Source organism: Melospiza melodia, chromosome Z, assembly GCF_035770615.1.
Source record: "Melospiza melodia melodia isolate bMelMel2 chromosome Z, bMelMel2.pri, whole genome shotgun sequence".
Classification (NCBI taxonomy): domain Eukaryota; kingdom Metazoa; phylum Chordata; class Aves; order Passeriformes; family Passerellidae; genus Melospiza; species Melospiza melodia.
This window is the reverse complement of record NC_086226.1, coordinates 16,959,786-16,976,981: the sequence shown is the minus strand read 5'-3', so window position 1 is coordinate 16,976,981 and position 17,196 is coordinate 16,959,786. Positions and strand designations below refer to the sequence as shown.

The following is a 17,196-nucleotide window of genomic DNA, read 5'->3' as shown; positions in this document are numbered from 1 at the left end:
TCCCAATCCCCTAGCCTTACTGTGCCTTTTCCAGAGTTGCATCTTTAGGCTTTAGTTCTGATGGAGGAAAGGAAATCACTTCCATTAGATTAGCTACTGTAGCACTGAGAGACTATACATAATGTATTGAAATCAATAAACCTATATAACTATATATGTAGTTGTAGTGTGTAGGACTGTGCAGGAACAGACCTTGAAGTGTAAAGCTGGAAATGTAGCAGGCCACTTTGAGATCATCCTGGTAGTGTAAAAGGCCTGTACAATATAGCGGGAGGATTGTCCAGAATAAAAGTTTGCAAAATGGCTCCATGCTACCTCTTTTTTAGTGCAAGGTGTGTGTCAGGGAAGAGGGAAATAGCTGAAATGTGTTGCTCTGTGGTTGTCCTTGATGCCTTATTGGAGGAACCAATGGGTTCCAGTACACACAAAGGTCAAGAGCTACTCTAACTTGTCCTTCACACCAGAGATGCTCCTGGACGTGTCAGGAATGCCAAGTGTAAAATGGGAGTTGAAAATACTTGATTTTTGTCTCTTTTCAGTAATTTGATTAAAATTAAATTACTTATTTTCTGCTTAATACATCCCTGTCCATCAAATTCTAAAGCATTGAAAATTAAAAAAAAAAACCACAAACACAAAACCTCCTCCTGAATCTCTGACTAGTTTTGCTTATACTCTGTGGCTGCTTTTCCAAACACATTTAGTGAGTACCCCTTTTTAGTGTACTGGAAACCTTGCTTTTCATTTAGTGCAGCATTTAACATCGTTTGGTTAAGAACAAATCATAGCTGGAAAGCTATGGTGAGAAGCCACCAGTGGTGATAAAGTGAAATTTGAAACACTGTCAATATTGGTATTTCTTTTCAGAGCTCTAGGGGAAGATAATCAAGATTCTCAAAATGCTGCGCCTAAAGTTAACCACATGATTATACAGCTAACATTTAAATAACACTGGCCATGGTGTAAAAATTTACCAGAGTCTAGAAGATGTTTTCTGCTCAGAAATTTTGAAAATCATCATTTATCTTGGTTTTCATTAGACCATATCGACCACATATTGTGTAAAAGCTTTTCAAATTTGGCTTATGATTGCTGGTTTACTATCCTAAAAAACTAAACTCAGGTTATGTAGACCAGTGAGTCAGGCAATAGGACAATAGATTTGATGGCTGGACAAAGAACCTTTTTTTAAAAGTTGAGACTGGCTATTGGAACATAACACAGCTAAAGTAGAGTAGAAATAAAGAATCAAAATTCTCATTCAATTTTATCAACAGTAATGGAGTGAGACTGATCTGTATATTAATTTTTTTTTAAACAGATCATCTAAAAAAAGCACAGAAATAAGTTCAGAATAAAAGTGGACCATGTATCTTAAAAGGTAAATAACAGTAACATAAAAATGAAGAGTGTGTTGATAACAAATTTAGATAGCGCTCTTTCCAGCTATGGCTTCACACTAAAACCAGTGAGATGTTCCAGCTGTAAATAAAAGGTGGAAAACAGCAAGCACTTTTCAGAATTCACACAGCTCACATAAATGTTAGAGTCCTACCTGGAGTCTTGAAATTTCTCAGCTGAGATGGAGTGTCACAGATTTCCAAGATCCAATCACCTGCTGCTTTTTCACTCCAGCAGTGAGTAGTCATAAACTCCCAGTTTTTGAATCCTTCCATGGAATGATCAAATAGCCTAAAACAAATGATGACATTATTTCAAGCAAACATTCTTTTTTTCCTGAGGAGCTATGCCTCCAAGTGTGCAAACTCTTGAATAATAACTCTTAAATAATCAGCCAGTTTGTTCATCTGTACCTTCACATAACATTATTCATGATGGTTCTCTCACATGGATTACAAGCACATTCAACAGCTCTTTGTTGCTTGATGGAAGAGAGTCTTTACATGCCATCACGTTTTTATAATGAAAAAGAGAATGGCAAGCAAATTCATTGCAATAACACCATAATTGCTAATGCTCTTTAATATGATTTGTGGGTCTTGGAAAACCTGCATATAATACAGAATTCCATTGCTTTAACAGCATGATGTAATGATAAATAAATGTAAGCTGGAAAATCTCAGTAACATTTATTTTTGGCTTTGGATTGGAATAGTTAAAAGGGGTTTAAACCCAATAAAAACTATAAGTTTAAGACAATAGTGATTCAATACATTGCTTCTTGTGAAGAAATAATATGCAACTGAGACATTGGCCTCAATCCTCGAACAACCAAGGTATCATCCTCTTCAAACATTTCACAGAATTCAGTTTGGGTAAAACTGAGAGACTAATGGAATCTGATAGTTTAATCAAACCAATACCATTACCATAACTTAATTACTTAGGTTGTGGCTGAAGACATTAGAACTAAGGCCTGGATTATGATAATTTCTAGTACAGGGGGACCAATTTCAGATACTGCAATGTGATTGTGGATCCCCCGTGAGACAGGGAAGAAGGACCCTTCCACGCAGGAGATTAGACACAAGAGAATTTGCACTTTAATTTAGTGTGTTGCTTGGTACCCCAAAACTATTGATGAGAAGAGCACTCTCAGTAGGACTGTTGCCTCCAACAAAATCATGTGGTTCAACTTAAAAAATATATATATAACTATACATTCACATATATGTATTTTTATATATATTTTTGTGTATATATATTTGTGTTTATGTATTTTATTTATATATATGTTTGTGTATATATACACACAGAGATATGTATACATGTGAATTTATACATGCAGGTATATACATACATAGGTGTGTGTAACATCTATCACTATTTAAATTTGATCTTTATGTATGAAAGCTCCACTGTTAATAGCTGCAATAAAATATTTTTAAAAGACAAGAATCTCTACAGTAGAAAATCCAATGGATTGAGAATGCTTTTCCATAAAACAGAGAAAAGGCTAGCATTAGACAGCATAAATATTATATTTTAATTTAGGTCAATCTGTTCTTTTCCAAGCTAGTTTCAAGCTTTATTCTCAAAAGGTTGTGAAATTCAGCAAACAGGAAAACAGGATGCTTGTGCAGGTACATTCCTGGTGGAAACAGCCACACTGGATAGAAATAAAATGCCATAGTTCTTGCTGGAAGCTTTGGTCAGTCAGAGGCATGGGGTCAGGTACTGCGTCCAACACTTCTTGCAATAGAAACTGTATGGACCTACAGGATTGGTGCACTTCATAGGGCTCATCCAAAACCTGATTTTCATGGTCTCATTTCAAACATAAAATCACAGAATCAGAGAGTATCCTGAGTTGGGAAGGATGATCAAAATCCAACTCCTGGCACTACACAGGACAGCCCCAAGGATTACACCATATCTCTGACAGTCTGCTCCAATGCACAACTGGATGAAGAATCTTTTCCTAATACACAGCCTAACTCCCCTGACACAACGTCAGGCCATCCCCTCAGATCCTGTCACTGGTCACCACAGAGGGGATTGGTGTCTGCCCCTTGGCTCCCCTCAGAAGGAAGATGCAGACTGTGATGAAGTCTCCCCTTAGTGTCCTCCAGGCTGAGCATGAAAAGTGACCTCAGCCACTCCATGCATGGATTTCCCTTCTGACCCTTCACCATCTTTTCAGCCTCCTTTGGACACTCTCTAACAGCTTTATAACCTTTTTACACTCTGGTGCCCAAAACTGACCCAGCACTCGAGGTGAGGCTGCCCCAGAGCAGAGCAGAGCAGAGCAGGGCAATCCCTCCCTTGCCTGGCTGGCAATGCTGGGCCTGATGCCCCCCAGGACACGCTTGGCCCTCCCGGCTGCCAGGGCACTGCTGGCTCATGGTCAACTTGCCATTCAGTTTGGGCTACCTTTTCCCATTTTAAATGAATACCTTAGCACTTATAAAACAAAATTAAAATATATGTTGGGATTCATTTTCACTGATAATTGTGTGAGATTTTCTTCTGATACAGTTCTGTGCTTCTGTGTATGTGCCTGTAAGTGTATATGTGAACATATTTTGGCTGCAGAATGGGCCTATTTCATGTCACTGTTAAATCAGTTGTGTGAATACAGGAAATCTCGCAAAGGTATGGCACATACCATTTCCTGAAATGGTAGAAATCATTACACAGTCATTATCCAGAATTTGCATGCAAGTAGGTTGTTCAATTTAAGTTATGTAGGCTATTTCCAACTGTTATTTGAATTGCCATACTGTTGTTTTCTGATAGATTATGTATTACTTTCTAAACACCTCGTCAATCCAACAAGACACCAGTATTTCTCTTTGCCATTATAGCAACTAAATTATATAGTATTATGCAAGTACTGTGCAATTACAAATTTGTATTCACTGAGATCTTGTTCATATACATTAGAAACACATTTACCTATAATATACTGTGACTGGAACTGTAAGCTATCATCCATGGAAATGGGGAAAATTGGGTAATATTACTTCTGAGAGAATTTACTGTTTTTTTAAAGAATACCTCTTTGAGAAAGATTTGAATTTTATAAAATAAGGTCTAAATTGGAATCTTTGAATGTATGAACTGTGTTTCCACAAAAGATTCTACAAATAAGTCAAAAAGCTAGAGACAGGTCAAAAGAATAGTAAAAAACAAAGTAGAAACATACTGACTCTGAGTCTGTGTATGTATTTTGGACATACAAAATTGTCCAAGTACTTTTGCTTTGCTTTGTTTATGCACTAAACTCTCAAATCAACGAACCTATGAGACAATGCAGGGATTTCACTTTCAGTGAAATAAATTAATGAAATGATCAAATGTTCAGATGTACATTCCTCATTCAGAAAGAAATGCATAGGATCTTTTAAGGAACATGCAGCCAGTCCAGAATTTAATTTTGCAATTTGTCAAAATTCCTATCAAAAACACTTATGACACAGATTATCCTGGATTAATAAAATTTAATACATGGTCTGATGAACTGCTAATTGATTATTACAGATTATTGTAGACTAAAATACTTAAACAGGTTAACTAGAATAAGCTGATGGTTTTTTATGACCATGATCATATACCTGTACTTGTGAATGTAACATGCTTTTAAAGACCAAAGTGATTGAAAACATTTGAATTTTCAAAACTTATTTGCTAACATAACCACAACAGAATGCCAATTCTGTTACTCAATTACTCAGGGGACCTTTCTTAGAAACAGAACACTCAACATGGAGTGGATGTTACCGAATGATTGACTGTATAATTATAAGCTGCTGTCTACAATGAATGACAGCATTAAATTTAAAAAAAAAAACCTTGCTCTTCTCTTTCGAAGGAGTTTTATGCCATACTCATAACATACCATATGTGTGTCTAGATAAGAATATATGTTATACTGCTAGTGTAGAATAAAATGACTATTTTTCTTAAAACAAATTCAAGAGTCTTGATCTCTTCCACTGCCACCACTTCAGCCTAAAAATTGCATAACCTTTCTCTTCAATAACATAATTTAAGCAGAAATATTATTCTGATCAAACTTTAGACCCAGTGGAAGGCAATTAGCCACTTTCTAATAGCATTAAAAAACCCAACAAACAAATGTCTCAGCTTTTCAGCAAAGAATCCTAAATTCCTAAATGCTTGGAAGAATTTGTTTCAATTTTTAATTTCATGTGAGGAAAGGCAGTGAAGGTAGTGGATTTGTTTAGCAACACCAGCATCACCCATTATGAACACTAAGAAGTAAACACATAAAAGGAGCTTTTTTCAGTTATCAAGATTGTTTGTTTCAGCTGAGAAGGTGCAGCTGCACCTGACTGACAGCAATGGTTGTACACTGAACTCAATGCATTAAGAGCATGGAAACCCTGCACTAGCTAGTGGCTGCAGCTGCGGTAGAGGAGCTGGAAAGAGGTAAGAATTTTCTTCTGTCTTTGTTATGATGTGCTCCAGCACACAAACTGGCAGCCTCATGGGCAAGTGGTCCTTGCCCAGAAGTCTGCACAGCCACCAGACTTAAAATGCACTTACAGTTTGAAGAGACTACAGAGTGCCTTCCCAAGCTGCGCACCTGAAAGGGCTTTTTGGTCAACTATTCTATTTAAAGCATCTCTTCTCCACAGGGTTGAATCATCAGCTCCCTGTGAGATGTAGCCCCTGAGAAATTGCAGACAGATCAAACTGACTTAACCAAAGCTTCGGCCAGACCCTACTGCACATCTGCACTGAAGTATAGGGAAAAAATAAATGTTCAGAGAACACACTAGGCATTTCAGAAGCTTTCTTACCTACATACGGAAGATCACTTAAAATTTATGGATTTGGAGCTAAAGAAAACATATTTAAAGTATTCGCATACAAACTTTTTTTTTCATTTCCATGTTACATCTGGTTATCACAGTTAGTTTTATTAAACAATGGCTATCTCTGAACTATCATGATGAAGTTGTTTGGAGTAACATGAACAATAGTGTACAATCCTGCCAACCTGAAACAGTGGCTAGCATGGCAATCACCATCTTTAAAGGCAGAGTGCTTGTCCCCAGGAACTTCACATATCCACATTAAACGATCCATCATTACTTGCAAACATGTCAGGCTGACGAGCTCCACACACTCCACTGGTCAGCCAGCTGCTTGGTAGTGGGATATCTATTCATCAACCCCACAAAGGGAAAAAAAATATATAGCTAACATGAATGAAACAAAACACAGCAAGTATGAGTTGGGAGAAATGGTTTTCCAAGAACTGTTTCACCCTGTAGACACAGTACAAGGACAGGGTTATTACCACATTGTGGACTTAGATTACTACCACATCAGAGACCTTTTCAGTGACACTCAGCATGAAGTTGGCCCTTATGTTTCATCATATTAGGATTAAAATGTTAGTTTTCTTTAATATAAGAGTATAACATGCAAGCTGGAAAAAAGATGCATACTTATAAAGAAAATTTTGCCCTATTTCAGATCACCGAGTCATTTTATGAAGCAAACAATTGAGTAAGATTAGATAAGAATAACTTGGATTTGGTCTAAGAGTTCTGCAGAGGAGGATATTATTAAAATTTACTGATTGTCTAAGGTTTCATGATAGGAAAAAGATGGTCATGAAGATACATTCTTTTGTTACTGAAGAGAAGTATTATTAATACCACGGCCATATAAGCTTATGAAGCTAGTGGCCTGGAAAGTTGCCACCATGTGGCTGAGATATTTCAGTTACGCAGTTCAAATGGCAACAGCTGCTTTAAATTTAAAGGGCAAGAATTAAATAAGCCATGACTTCAGTGGGAGACAAATGAGCCCTAAGTTTGTTTCTCCTACTCCTTTTGTATCTAGCTTCTCCTCCATAGCCTGCCTGTAGTGAATGTTTGTTAGAACTGACCTTGGTATGTCTCAAAAAACACTCAGAAACCCACACTGCCAAATCCACTGGCCAATTGTTTTTGGAAAGAGGATACTGTTCCCCTTTGGACTTAACTCTAGCCTCATCCTCACACCAGCCAATACACTTCCAGCCTGTATTTTCCTCTAGTGCAGTGCATCCAATGTAATCATGTTTAGTACTTTCCAAACAACAAAGCAGATGTTCCCTGTAATGCAGATTTTGAAGAATGCACATAAGGCTTAAACCAGTGACAGTGTTATCCACCAAATGCCTGCAAAGGAATCCACATCATCTCAGACTAACAAGTTTTCTTACTGAAGTCATTTTAGGGGGTGCCAACATTAAGGATAAAATATGCAGAAAAAAGGCCAAATATTGCCTTGAGGGAACTACTTGTCAATGCACCAGAAATTACACACAATTACTTTTCTTCCAGAATTGGTGGAGAAGTGCACATGTAAAATATACCTTTTGTACTTAAAAACATTTTACCAAGCGAACTGTTTCAAATTAAACCCAAATGAGTTTAACTGTAAAACAATGGGACTTTCCTGGGTTTCAGTAAAAACAGCTGGTATTGCTGCTATTAATCCTGTACATGTACATTATAAAGTCTTGTATATCTGAGAAAAACATCTCAGTCAGGTAGTAGCAATGTACAACAGCCTCTGGAGCCTTTGCCTATAGCAGAAAAACCAGACCATTTGCTGCCAATGTATCTCTGTATGCATGCTTATAAACTGAATGCATTTATTCACTGATATTCAGTATTATTGATACATTAAAAATCAAATGCCTCATAACTAATTTTTCATACTGGAAAATACCATCCCATTTCAAGTTTTAGTTCATAACATGATGCTAAAACATATACGTTGACAACACACAGCATACTCCTAGTGTCAAGAAATTAATATCTCTAAGCTGTATGACTTCTTACAGCAAGGACAAATGAAGTAAGCCTTGAAACACCATTTCAGAAAGTATTTTGTTCATATCCCTCACTTTACCCTAAGAAAGGCCTCATGAAGGCTCTAGGTATTTCAGACCTAGCATTTGCAAGATACGTTTATCCCTAATATTAGAAGCCCAGAGTTGTTTAGTAACCCATCAGCCCAATGTGATGGCAAGTCCGAATATTTCTGAAGTTTCCATGGGAAGGGAATTTCTGGTGAGACTCTATAAGCTCTCTCATGAAAAATTTGTTTCCTGGGAAGTAACAAAATGTGAAAAGGCCTTTCAGGTTTCTTTGTTTTCTGTTTAGTCTTCTGATACTAACATATAAGAAAGAGCTGAACATCCTCTTATTTTATTACATATATTTGCATACCATTTCTCTTCTGCACATACAGAAAATAATTCTTTTTAAGGTGCAGGGGTTACGAAGACACTGATTGAATTAAATTTTGTACCTATCCCACACACCAATCATCACCAGAGGTGAACTGTGAATCCTGGAATGTACTTCCCACTTGCTGTGAGTCAGCTGCAGCACATGACAGCCTAGAGCCAAAAGTTAGCTGCGTTAAGACCACTGGGTTTACACAAGATTGTTTTGTTTGGATACCTAGTTGGATGGCTTTCATGTTTTTCATTTTGAACTGAGCAAGAACTACTGCATGAAAATGGAAGAGAAAACTAAAGAAGGATTTCTTCAAACAGAAAAACAAAACCCTGTTTCATAACTAATAGGAAAAACCTGTCTCACACTCATTAGCAGAAGACAAATTCTTTGTTCAGTGCAGTAGTGCAGCAGGAAGACATGGATATGTGTGCCTAAGTGCTTTATTAGCAACCTATGACAGAACTCACAATAGAAAACAGGAGATATTCTAGAGGAGCCCAAACTTCCAGGACAACTTCCTCTCCATTTGGTGAATTAGTGTCTACAGCTTGAAGAACATTTTCAATTTACCTTTTCTTTCAATTTAACATAATCTCTAATGAAAATGTGCATTCACAGTTCAATCAGAACCAAGTCCATTTGACCTCCACCTGTCTCCAAAACAGGCTCTTTGTTTAAAGAGGAAATATAAATCGTTCTATCATTGAGATAGAGGAGGACATGCAAGTCTCCAGATCTAGATAATGAGCATTTCTGGCTGAGGAAGCATGGATGAAAAGCAGTCTGGAAAGCAGGCCACTCTCAATCCATTGAAAGCTCTGAAGAATAGGACGAGGGATATTAATTTTGTGAAGATTTAAGCATGATGGCAGAAGAGTTCTCACAACACAGGTTTGATAGATGGCCTTTTTTGCAGTTTCTGATACATAACATCAGTAAACATAAACTTTTCTGTGGGAGCCATGCTCTGTGTCAAGCACAATGGCAGTCATCTACATCAAGTCATCAAGGAACAAGAATTACCTATGGTCCCATGAGGAAGAAGATTTCTAGCTAGTTGGAGAAGTATACAAGCATTTCTTACTGTAAATGTAACTTATTTGCATATTTGTAACTGGTGTAAAATTTGGAAAGTTTTCTGATGTTTCTTAATGCCTTAACCATGTCTGGTAGGAGGTGGATGACCATGGCTTTAGTGAGATTTACACGGGAAAGACTGCCAATGTTTTCTTTGAAGAAAATCTCTGCTAGTAGATCAGAGAAATAGAATCATGACTGAGAAGTCTTCCAGTTTGGTAATGATTCCCTCCACTTATTATTTGTCCAATGATATATTGGACAAAGAGATACTTTGTCTGAGTTCAATAATCAGAATAAAAAAGACAACATGACAGTTTCTCCAAGAACATAACGTAGAGGTGATGGGGAAGAAGATTGATCATTCTTAGTAGCTGTTGTAAAAATGGCTGGACATTTGAAAGCAAGTATCCATCACTGAACTGATGTCTAATTTTTAAAAATTTTTGAAGGTGATGGCTAACTTTTAAAAGCTTTAATCTGCAATTTACAAATGAAGCCTTTAATTTCAAGTGCTAGTGCTACTTTTCAGCATTGTCCTACTATAAGCCTTTCATGGATTGAGTATGTTTACTTAGAAAAAAAGGATTTGGAAACAGGTAATATCAGGGATTTAAAAAATAGTGGTAAATATACACTATTCTATCTGACTTTCATTGCTATTTAAAAAACAATAAGAAAAGAGAAAAACGAAAAATAAGTGGCAACATGTAGAAACACTTTGATTCAGATTCCTTATGAAGCTGAACTGAATCTGTTTTCTTCACATTTTCCAGCTATCTAATAAATGGTGAGCCACACAAGAACTATTGAAATTGACTAATCTTTGCCTTGGAGTTCAACAGTTTTAACATACTCTTTTAAGTACTGAGACTGTATTCTATTCATCTCTGAGTTCATTTGTACTTCATTCTGCCCATCTCTCTACGAAAAAGTAATTAGCCTATGACTTCTAGTATAACTGCTGTAATGACTTGACTGCTCTTTGCTGACATGGACATGTCTGTGCAGGCTCTACATGCTGACTGTACTGTGAAATTGGGTTGTCATACTATACCTGTTGGCCAAGAGCTGTGACCTAGTTCCAGAAGGAGAGGTTAGGTAAATTGCCAAGTCTCCACGTCGAGGGTGAGTAATAGTGATACGTACAACAACATGCTCCAAGTAGATCACATGGTGGTTAGGATTATCTGAACAGCCAGTGGCTTTGTAAATTGAACGGACAATGCTGTCAGGTCGTATTGTTCTATAACAGAAGCATAGCAAACAACATTAGCATTTCTTGCTTTTTGTGTAAAATACACAACCCCATCTTTTTTGCTCAGTAGAGAATGACAGTGTTGGATAACTGTAAAGTTAATAGCCTATAATCATTAGTTTTGACATGTGCTTCCTAGCTGAAAATACCACTATAGGGTAATTATTTCACGGCAGATAATGGGTAATGGCAACTGCCTGGGTTTCTGTTAAGCGCATACACAAGGTAAAATAGGAATAAGCCTTTGGGACAGAGCATTATTGTAGATTAGTGGCCAGCTGAGAAATGCTGAGATTGTCATGGGATCACAGCTGGTTGCTAAACCCCAGGAAATGCCTGGCATAGCTAATCCTAGTTTACGTAACAGCAAGTATTACATGTTAACCGTACCAAAAGGCATCTGAATCAGCTGGTTTAAATTGGTATGACATCCTTGCAGACTACACCAGTTACAGATCAAGCCTGTCAAATATAATTAGCAAACAATATTCTTAGTGCTTTGGAAGTCCGCGTCATGCTTGATGCTGCCTCTAGGTCCATGGAGTACACATAACAGAGTTTTGCTCTTAAGCCTGGTTCTACAGAGACCCTAACTTAGCAAGTGAAAAGCAGTTCAGTTTTGGCCTCTGAACTAGAGACCCTCCTAAGACCATTGGAGAGATACATTATCACACTGTTTCAAAAGCATATTTGCTTTTTACATCCTGGACTGATAAATCTAGCTCTTCTTGCAAAGGTGACTGAAATGCATTCAACCAAATATTCTTTGGTGTATCATCTACATAAAAATCCATCATTACCCAATCTGGACTGTTTTACACCTTCACCTTCTGCAATGTTCTTTAAACTAGGGCCTTTTCCCATGCACTACATCTGTAAATGTGACAGACTCTCTGGTATGGCTTTAAAAATGATACATTATACACAATGCAAGGGAGGGGTAAATTATAGCCAATTTTTTTTCAATAAATTTAAGCCAGCAAAAGTTTTGGTAGCGGGTATTACTTGATTTGCCGATCTGTGTTCTCCACACACACATGCTGTGGAGGCACCGTTGTCCACTTTTCTGCTTCTGTCACCATTGCTTCAGCATCCATCAGTCCAAATCCATAAAGGTGGCTCACTGCAAGGTACAAACAGAATGGATACAGTTATGGCATAAACCTTTGGGTTTCATCATAGACTAACTCCAGAGTGTCACATCCTAACAGGAGTTACTTCTTTTCTCTTCTTCCTTACTTTCACTCAAAGCTCCAAAATCTCATTGCCAAGAACAATAATGACAATATCTAATTTGTTCAACAAATCTGTTCACTGCTTTATTACAGAAGTGGCATGAGGCACTACCTACACTGCCTACTATGAGAACTACAGAATGCCAGTGACTAAAATTGCCTCTGGCTGCCCTTAGTCCATGTGCCTCAATTAGCTCAGCCCTTTTGTATGACAAAGGGATATATGAGCATAATGAATGAGAGGAAGGTTACTTCCATTACTCAAATGCCAAACACATGCATGTGTATTCAGGGAAGCTAACTGAGACAAATGTGAGAATGAACAGACCACTCTGTAACTGTTGTATCCTCTGAACTTCCCTGAGTGTAAGCAGAACTAGTGAATGTTCTTCTCTTCCTGTATACAGTGTGTTTGTCATTGGCCAGCCAACTAGGTAGACCCACCCTCTCCCTAAAGCTGTCTGCTTGATGAGGGTGAAAAGCACTTACTGAATCAGCTGTGTGTTTTTGATTGCTATTCCAATTGAAATAGAGACTTGCAAAAGGGTTTTGGTGAATTAGAAGAGCTTCTAGCTATGATGTTCCATTGTGACAAATTGGTGCTCTTGATAAAATTCCGACAGCAGAAGGTGAAACAAAAAAGCTTCCACAGGAGAAGTTTAGATTGCAAATATTAGTAGACCAGTTTTTCTTGCTACCACAGAAACTCACAGAAAATTGTAAGTGCAAATTTAACCAGCAATGCAACAAAGCATGGTATAAATCCTTCCAAATGCATGTTGTAGAGGGTTTGTGAAAGCATTCTCTATATTGCCAAACCAAAATTCAAAGGACTCTATCTAAAAAAAAAAAAACCCGCCTTCTCAAACAAATACAGTCCAAAGCTTAAGGATTACATCTTCCAAATATCTAGTACTGTCCAAAACTGCCAGCTGGAAAGGATTCTTCAATGCACCTCATCTTTTCTTGATAAGAAATAAGGGCAGAAGAGCATGTAACATTGCCACCACCAGTCAGTGACCTTCAAATTATGTAACTTTTAAGCTATTTACCCATATAATTTTTTTCCCTAGTATGCACATTAAAAATGCAAATAAAATCTATGGAGTGAACTTTCTATCCTCCCTACCCTAACAAACACTTGGAAGACAGAACTTAGGAGGAATTTTCATCCAGGAGAAAAACTTACCACTCAAGGTTTTGTGGTTGTGGTATTTGTCCATGACTCAATGTTTAAAATGTCTTGCATGAGAGCAGCAGTGTAGTGATAAGTTCTGCAGCTGATGTGGTTTTTTCAGTTGAGAAAGAAATACTTTTTTTTCCTTGAAAGGCCTTCCCATTGAAATAAAAAAACTTCCTGACAGAGAAGGTTACTTTTAAATCCTCCCATGTAGACTGACATTTGGCTGTCCAAAATATTTCCATTCAAAGCCCTTGATCCAATGGGTTGGTTAGCAGCAGAAGGTACAAGCAGAGGCCCATAATTTTCAAAGACCAAATTACAGCAATTTAGGAGAGAATCACATAGTTAAACAAAGTAGTTGTGTCTTAGAGAAGAAATGAGATTTTTCTCTCTGCTATCTTCAGATTGTGCTTCTTCATCTGTGTACATCCTTGTATTCCCATGAGCTATATGCCAAGGTGCCTGTCCCAAAGGTTAACAATAGCCTGGTGGTCTACATGGAGCTATAAATGTCTTCTAAGAAATGCCCTGGAACTGCCTCTGATTTGTATGCAAAACATACTGAATTGACATTGTTAACCCAGATTAATCAAAAGCACTGTCTGAAAGGTCATGATGACCAGACCTTGCACCTACCTACTTATGTGCTCTGCATTATCACTGCTGTGAATTGCTACTGGGCTCAGCTCTTGCTAGGAATCATTACACATGTCAGAGTGGGTATTGGGCTGTTTTGTACAAAGGTACTTTTCCTTCACAAACGAAATATGAATATAATATTAATATAATATAATAATATGATACAATGTAAGCTGGTGGCTGAGGAGTAGACTGTTGCTTTTATTAAGCTGAAGGGTTGAAAATGTGATCTCCTTGTGTGACCAAAGTGTGCATCAGTAGAGCTATCTTCAATTCTCTCTCCTGTCAGGCAGCTGTACTAATTGATCAATTTTATTTCTGCAAAATCACAGGCCCACAGAGACTTACAGGTGCAGGGCATGTTTCAGAGAAAAACTTCCCTCCTACAACATGAAGCAAATACTAAGTTTTACCTGATCTCTTTAATCTTTCTTAAAGATGTTTTCATCTTAAAGATGAAACAACATTTGTCATGGCTTAAGTCCATTTATTTACCCCTAGTGCAGTTCCTTCATCAGTACACTGCGAAAACAAGGCCTTCTGAGCTGCTGGAGAGACTTCCCCAGCTTTTTCATAATCTCCTTGCTTTTGTCTGAAATTGCTGTTGAAAATTCAGAAACTTTCTCATTTACATACAAAGCTACCCTCAAATCTAAAGTTAGGATGCGTATCCCATTTGACTTGACTATGAGAAATATGAAGAGGTGGTGTTCATAAATCATAACAGAGAATCATGCAGACTTCAGAAAAATTTGGCCCAGACACTAGAAACACAACATTTCCAGTGTAGCTAAACTTGATTTGTTAGGCTGCAGTTTCATTGCCTGTCATCAAGATGTCTCATCAGTAACTTAAACACTAAGCCTTCCCTGCTATTTTACTCATGTGACAAAAGGCCTGCATAAAATTTTCTCCCTACTACATTTTTGGCATTTTATATATCATGTCCTATGTACTGTGTAAGCAGCATTTGAAATATAAACATTTTGTATACGCATATCAAATGCCAAATCAGGAGAGAAATAGTAATAATTTCAGTGTGACAAATGAGGAATATGCAGCTTCCTCAACTAGATTAATCTGTTTGATATGTCAACTGTAATGATCTGTGTATTTATGCCACAATAGGATCTTGATTCAAAATGAGATTGACAGAATAGGAGACTAAAATGTCCATTAATACTATGGTTTCTTAAATATTGCTTAGCAGGTCTAGAATATGTAAGCCTCTTGAGTTACTCTCAGCTCATAAATACTTTTGACTGATCTACACCAATCTTTTATATTTGACATTTTAATTGCAAATAGAATGAACTAATTCTATAATGCTTTAACAATTTCATATTGCTTTTCTGTCATTTGCTTGGAATACTGAAATATTTCAACAAGGATAAACAACTGCATAACAAGAATTAGACAAAAAGTGGAGAAATGTCATGATGACACATCTTAAACTGTTTTGTTTTGTCACGTCCTCTCTAAGACAACACTGATCTTTAATAATTCATCTTGTTTCAGCCGTATTCCTATTTCATGCCAACTTGGCACCAGTAACCTGTGACAACTGAGTGTGATTTCATAAACACATATCTGCTTTACAAGCCAGTAACACAAGTGTGCAAGAAGATGCTTTTTCATTCTTGCTTTTAAAACCAACTCACTCATGGTTTTCAAATTAAGCACATTATTTGTGTTTCTGTATTCTACAGAGAACAATTCCTCAATTTCTGTACCTAAAACCAAATGAAACAGCAAACGAAGTATTTGCTCCTCAAAGTCCCTGAAATCCAGGCATTTTTATAGACTCAGTATGGATGTGGGAAGATTGAGCTCTTACACCTATCACCACACTAGAGAAGGTTGTGAAAAGCATACAGTTGCCCAACAGATTTGTTTAAAAAGTGGCAGCTACAAAGACGCACAATGAGAATCTGAAGGGCCTCTACAGCATAGGATCATAGAAGCACAGAATGATTTGGGTTGCAAGGGACATTTAAAGCTCATTTAGTCTGACCTCTCCACGATGAGCAGGGACACCTTCCACTACACCAGGCTGCTGAATGCCCTGTACAATCTGGCCCTGAGGCACTTCCAGGGATAAGGCAACCACAGCGACTCTGGGAAACCTCACCCTTCAAATCACAGAATCACAGAATCACAGAATATTAAGGGGTTGGAAAGGACCTTAAAGATCAACTGGTCCCAATAGTCTCTGCTATGAGCAAGGAAATTTACCCCTCAAGTTGCTCAAGGCCTTATCCAGCCTGGTTTTGAACACTGACAGGGTTGGGCATCCACAGCCTCCCTGGGCAACCTGTGTCTCACCATGCTCACAGTAAAGAATTTTTTCCTAATATCTAATCTAAATTTCCTTTCTTTCAATATTCTCTCATTATACCTTGTCCTATCACTACAGATCCTGATGAAGAGTCCCTCTCCAGCTTCCCTGTAGGCCCCCTTCAGATGCTGCAAGGTTGCTCTGAGATTCCACACAACCTTCCATTCTCCAGGCTGAACAGCCTCAACTTTCTCACCCTATCTTCACAGAGAAGATGCTCCAGTCCTTGTATGAATTTATCAGCCCTCCTCTGGACTTGCTCCAACAAGTTCCATGTCCTTCTTATATTGTGGACTGTATACAGCACTCCAGGCAGGATCTCACCAGAGCAGAATAGAGGGCAGAATAACCTCCTCCGACCTGCTGGCCACACTCCTTTAAAAATGCAGCCAAGGATTGGATCGGCTTTCTGGGCTGCAAGTCCACACTGCTGGCCCGTGTTGAGTTTTTCATCAACAGTCACTCTCAAATCCCTCTCCACAGGGCTGCTCTCAATCACTTCTCTGCCCAACCTGTGGGTGTGTCTGGCATTGCCACAATTCAGGTGTAAAGACCTTGCACTCTGCTTTGTTGAACTCCATGAGGTTCACACAAACCCACCTCTCAAGCCCTTCAGGGGACCTATGATGGCATCCCTTCTCTCCAGTGTGTTGACTGTACCACACTGCTTCATGTTGTCAGCAAATATGATGAGGGTGCACTTGATTGCACTGTCCCTGTCACCAACAAAAACAAAGATGTTGAACAGTATCTGCCACAGCGCTGACTGTGGAGGGACACTGCTTGTC

General features: G+C 38.0%; 1 protein-coding gene across 6 annotated transcripts in view; it reads right to left on the bottom strand.

Annotated features, from left to right (window-relative positions):
• Nucleotides 1–17,196, bottom strand: part of PCSK5 (proprotein convertase subtilisin/kexin type 5) — a 226,999-nt gene that overhangs the window by 70,024 nt on the left and 139,779 nt on the right. For all 6 annotated transcript variants that reach the window (XM_063181529.1, XM_063181528.1, XM_063181530.1 and 3 more), the window contains exons 11-13: nucleotides 12,019–12,136; nucleotides 10,813–11,001; nucleotides 1,556–1,692 (exon numbers count right to left, since the gene is read on the bottom strand). In XM_063181529.1, the coding sequence (XP_063037599.1) occupies nucleotides 1,556–1,692; nucleotides 10,813–11,001; nucleotides 12,019–12,136 (444 nt within the window). The remainder of the gene's footprint in view (nucleotides 1–1,555; nucleotides 1,693–10,812; nucleotides 11,002–12,018; nucleotides 12,137–17,196) is intronic.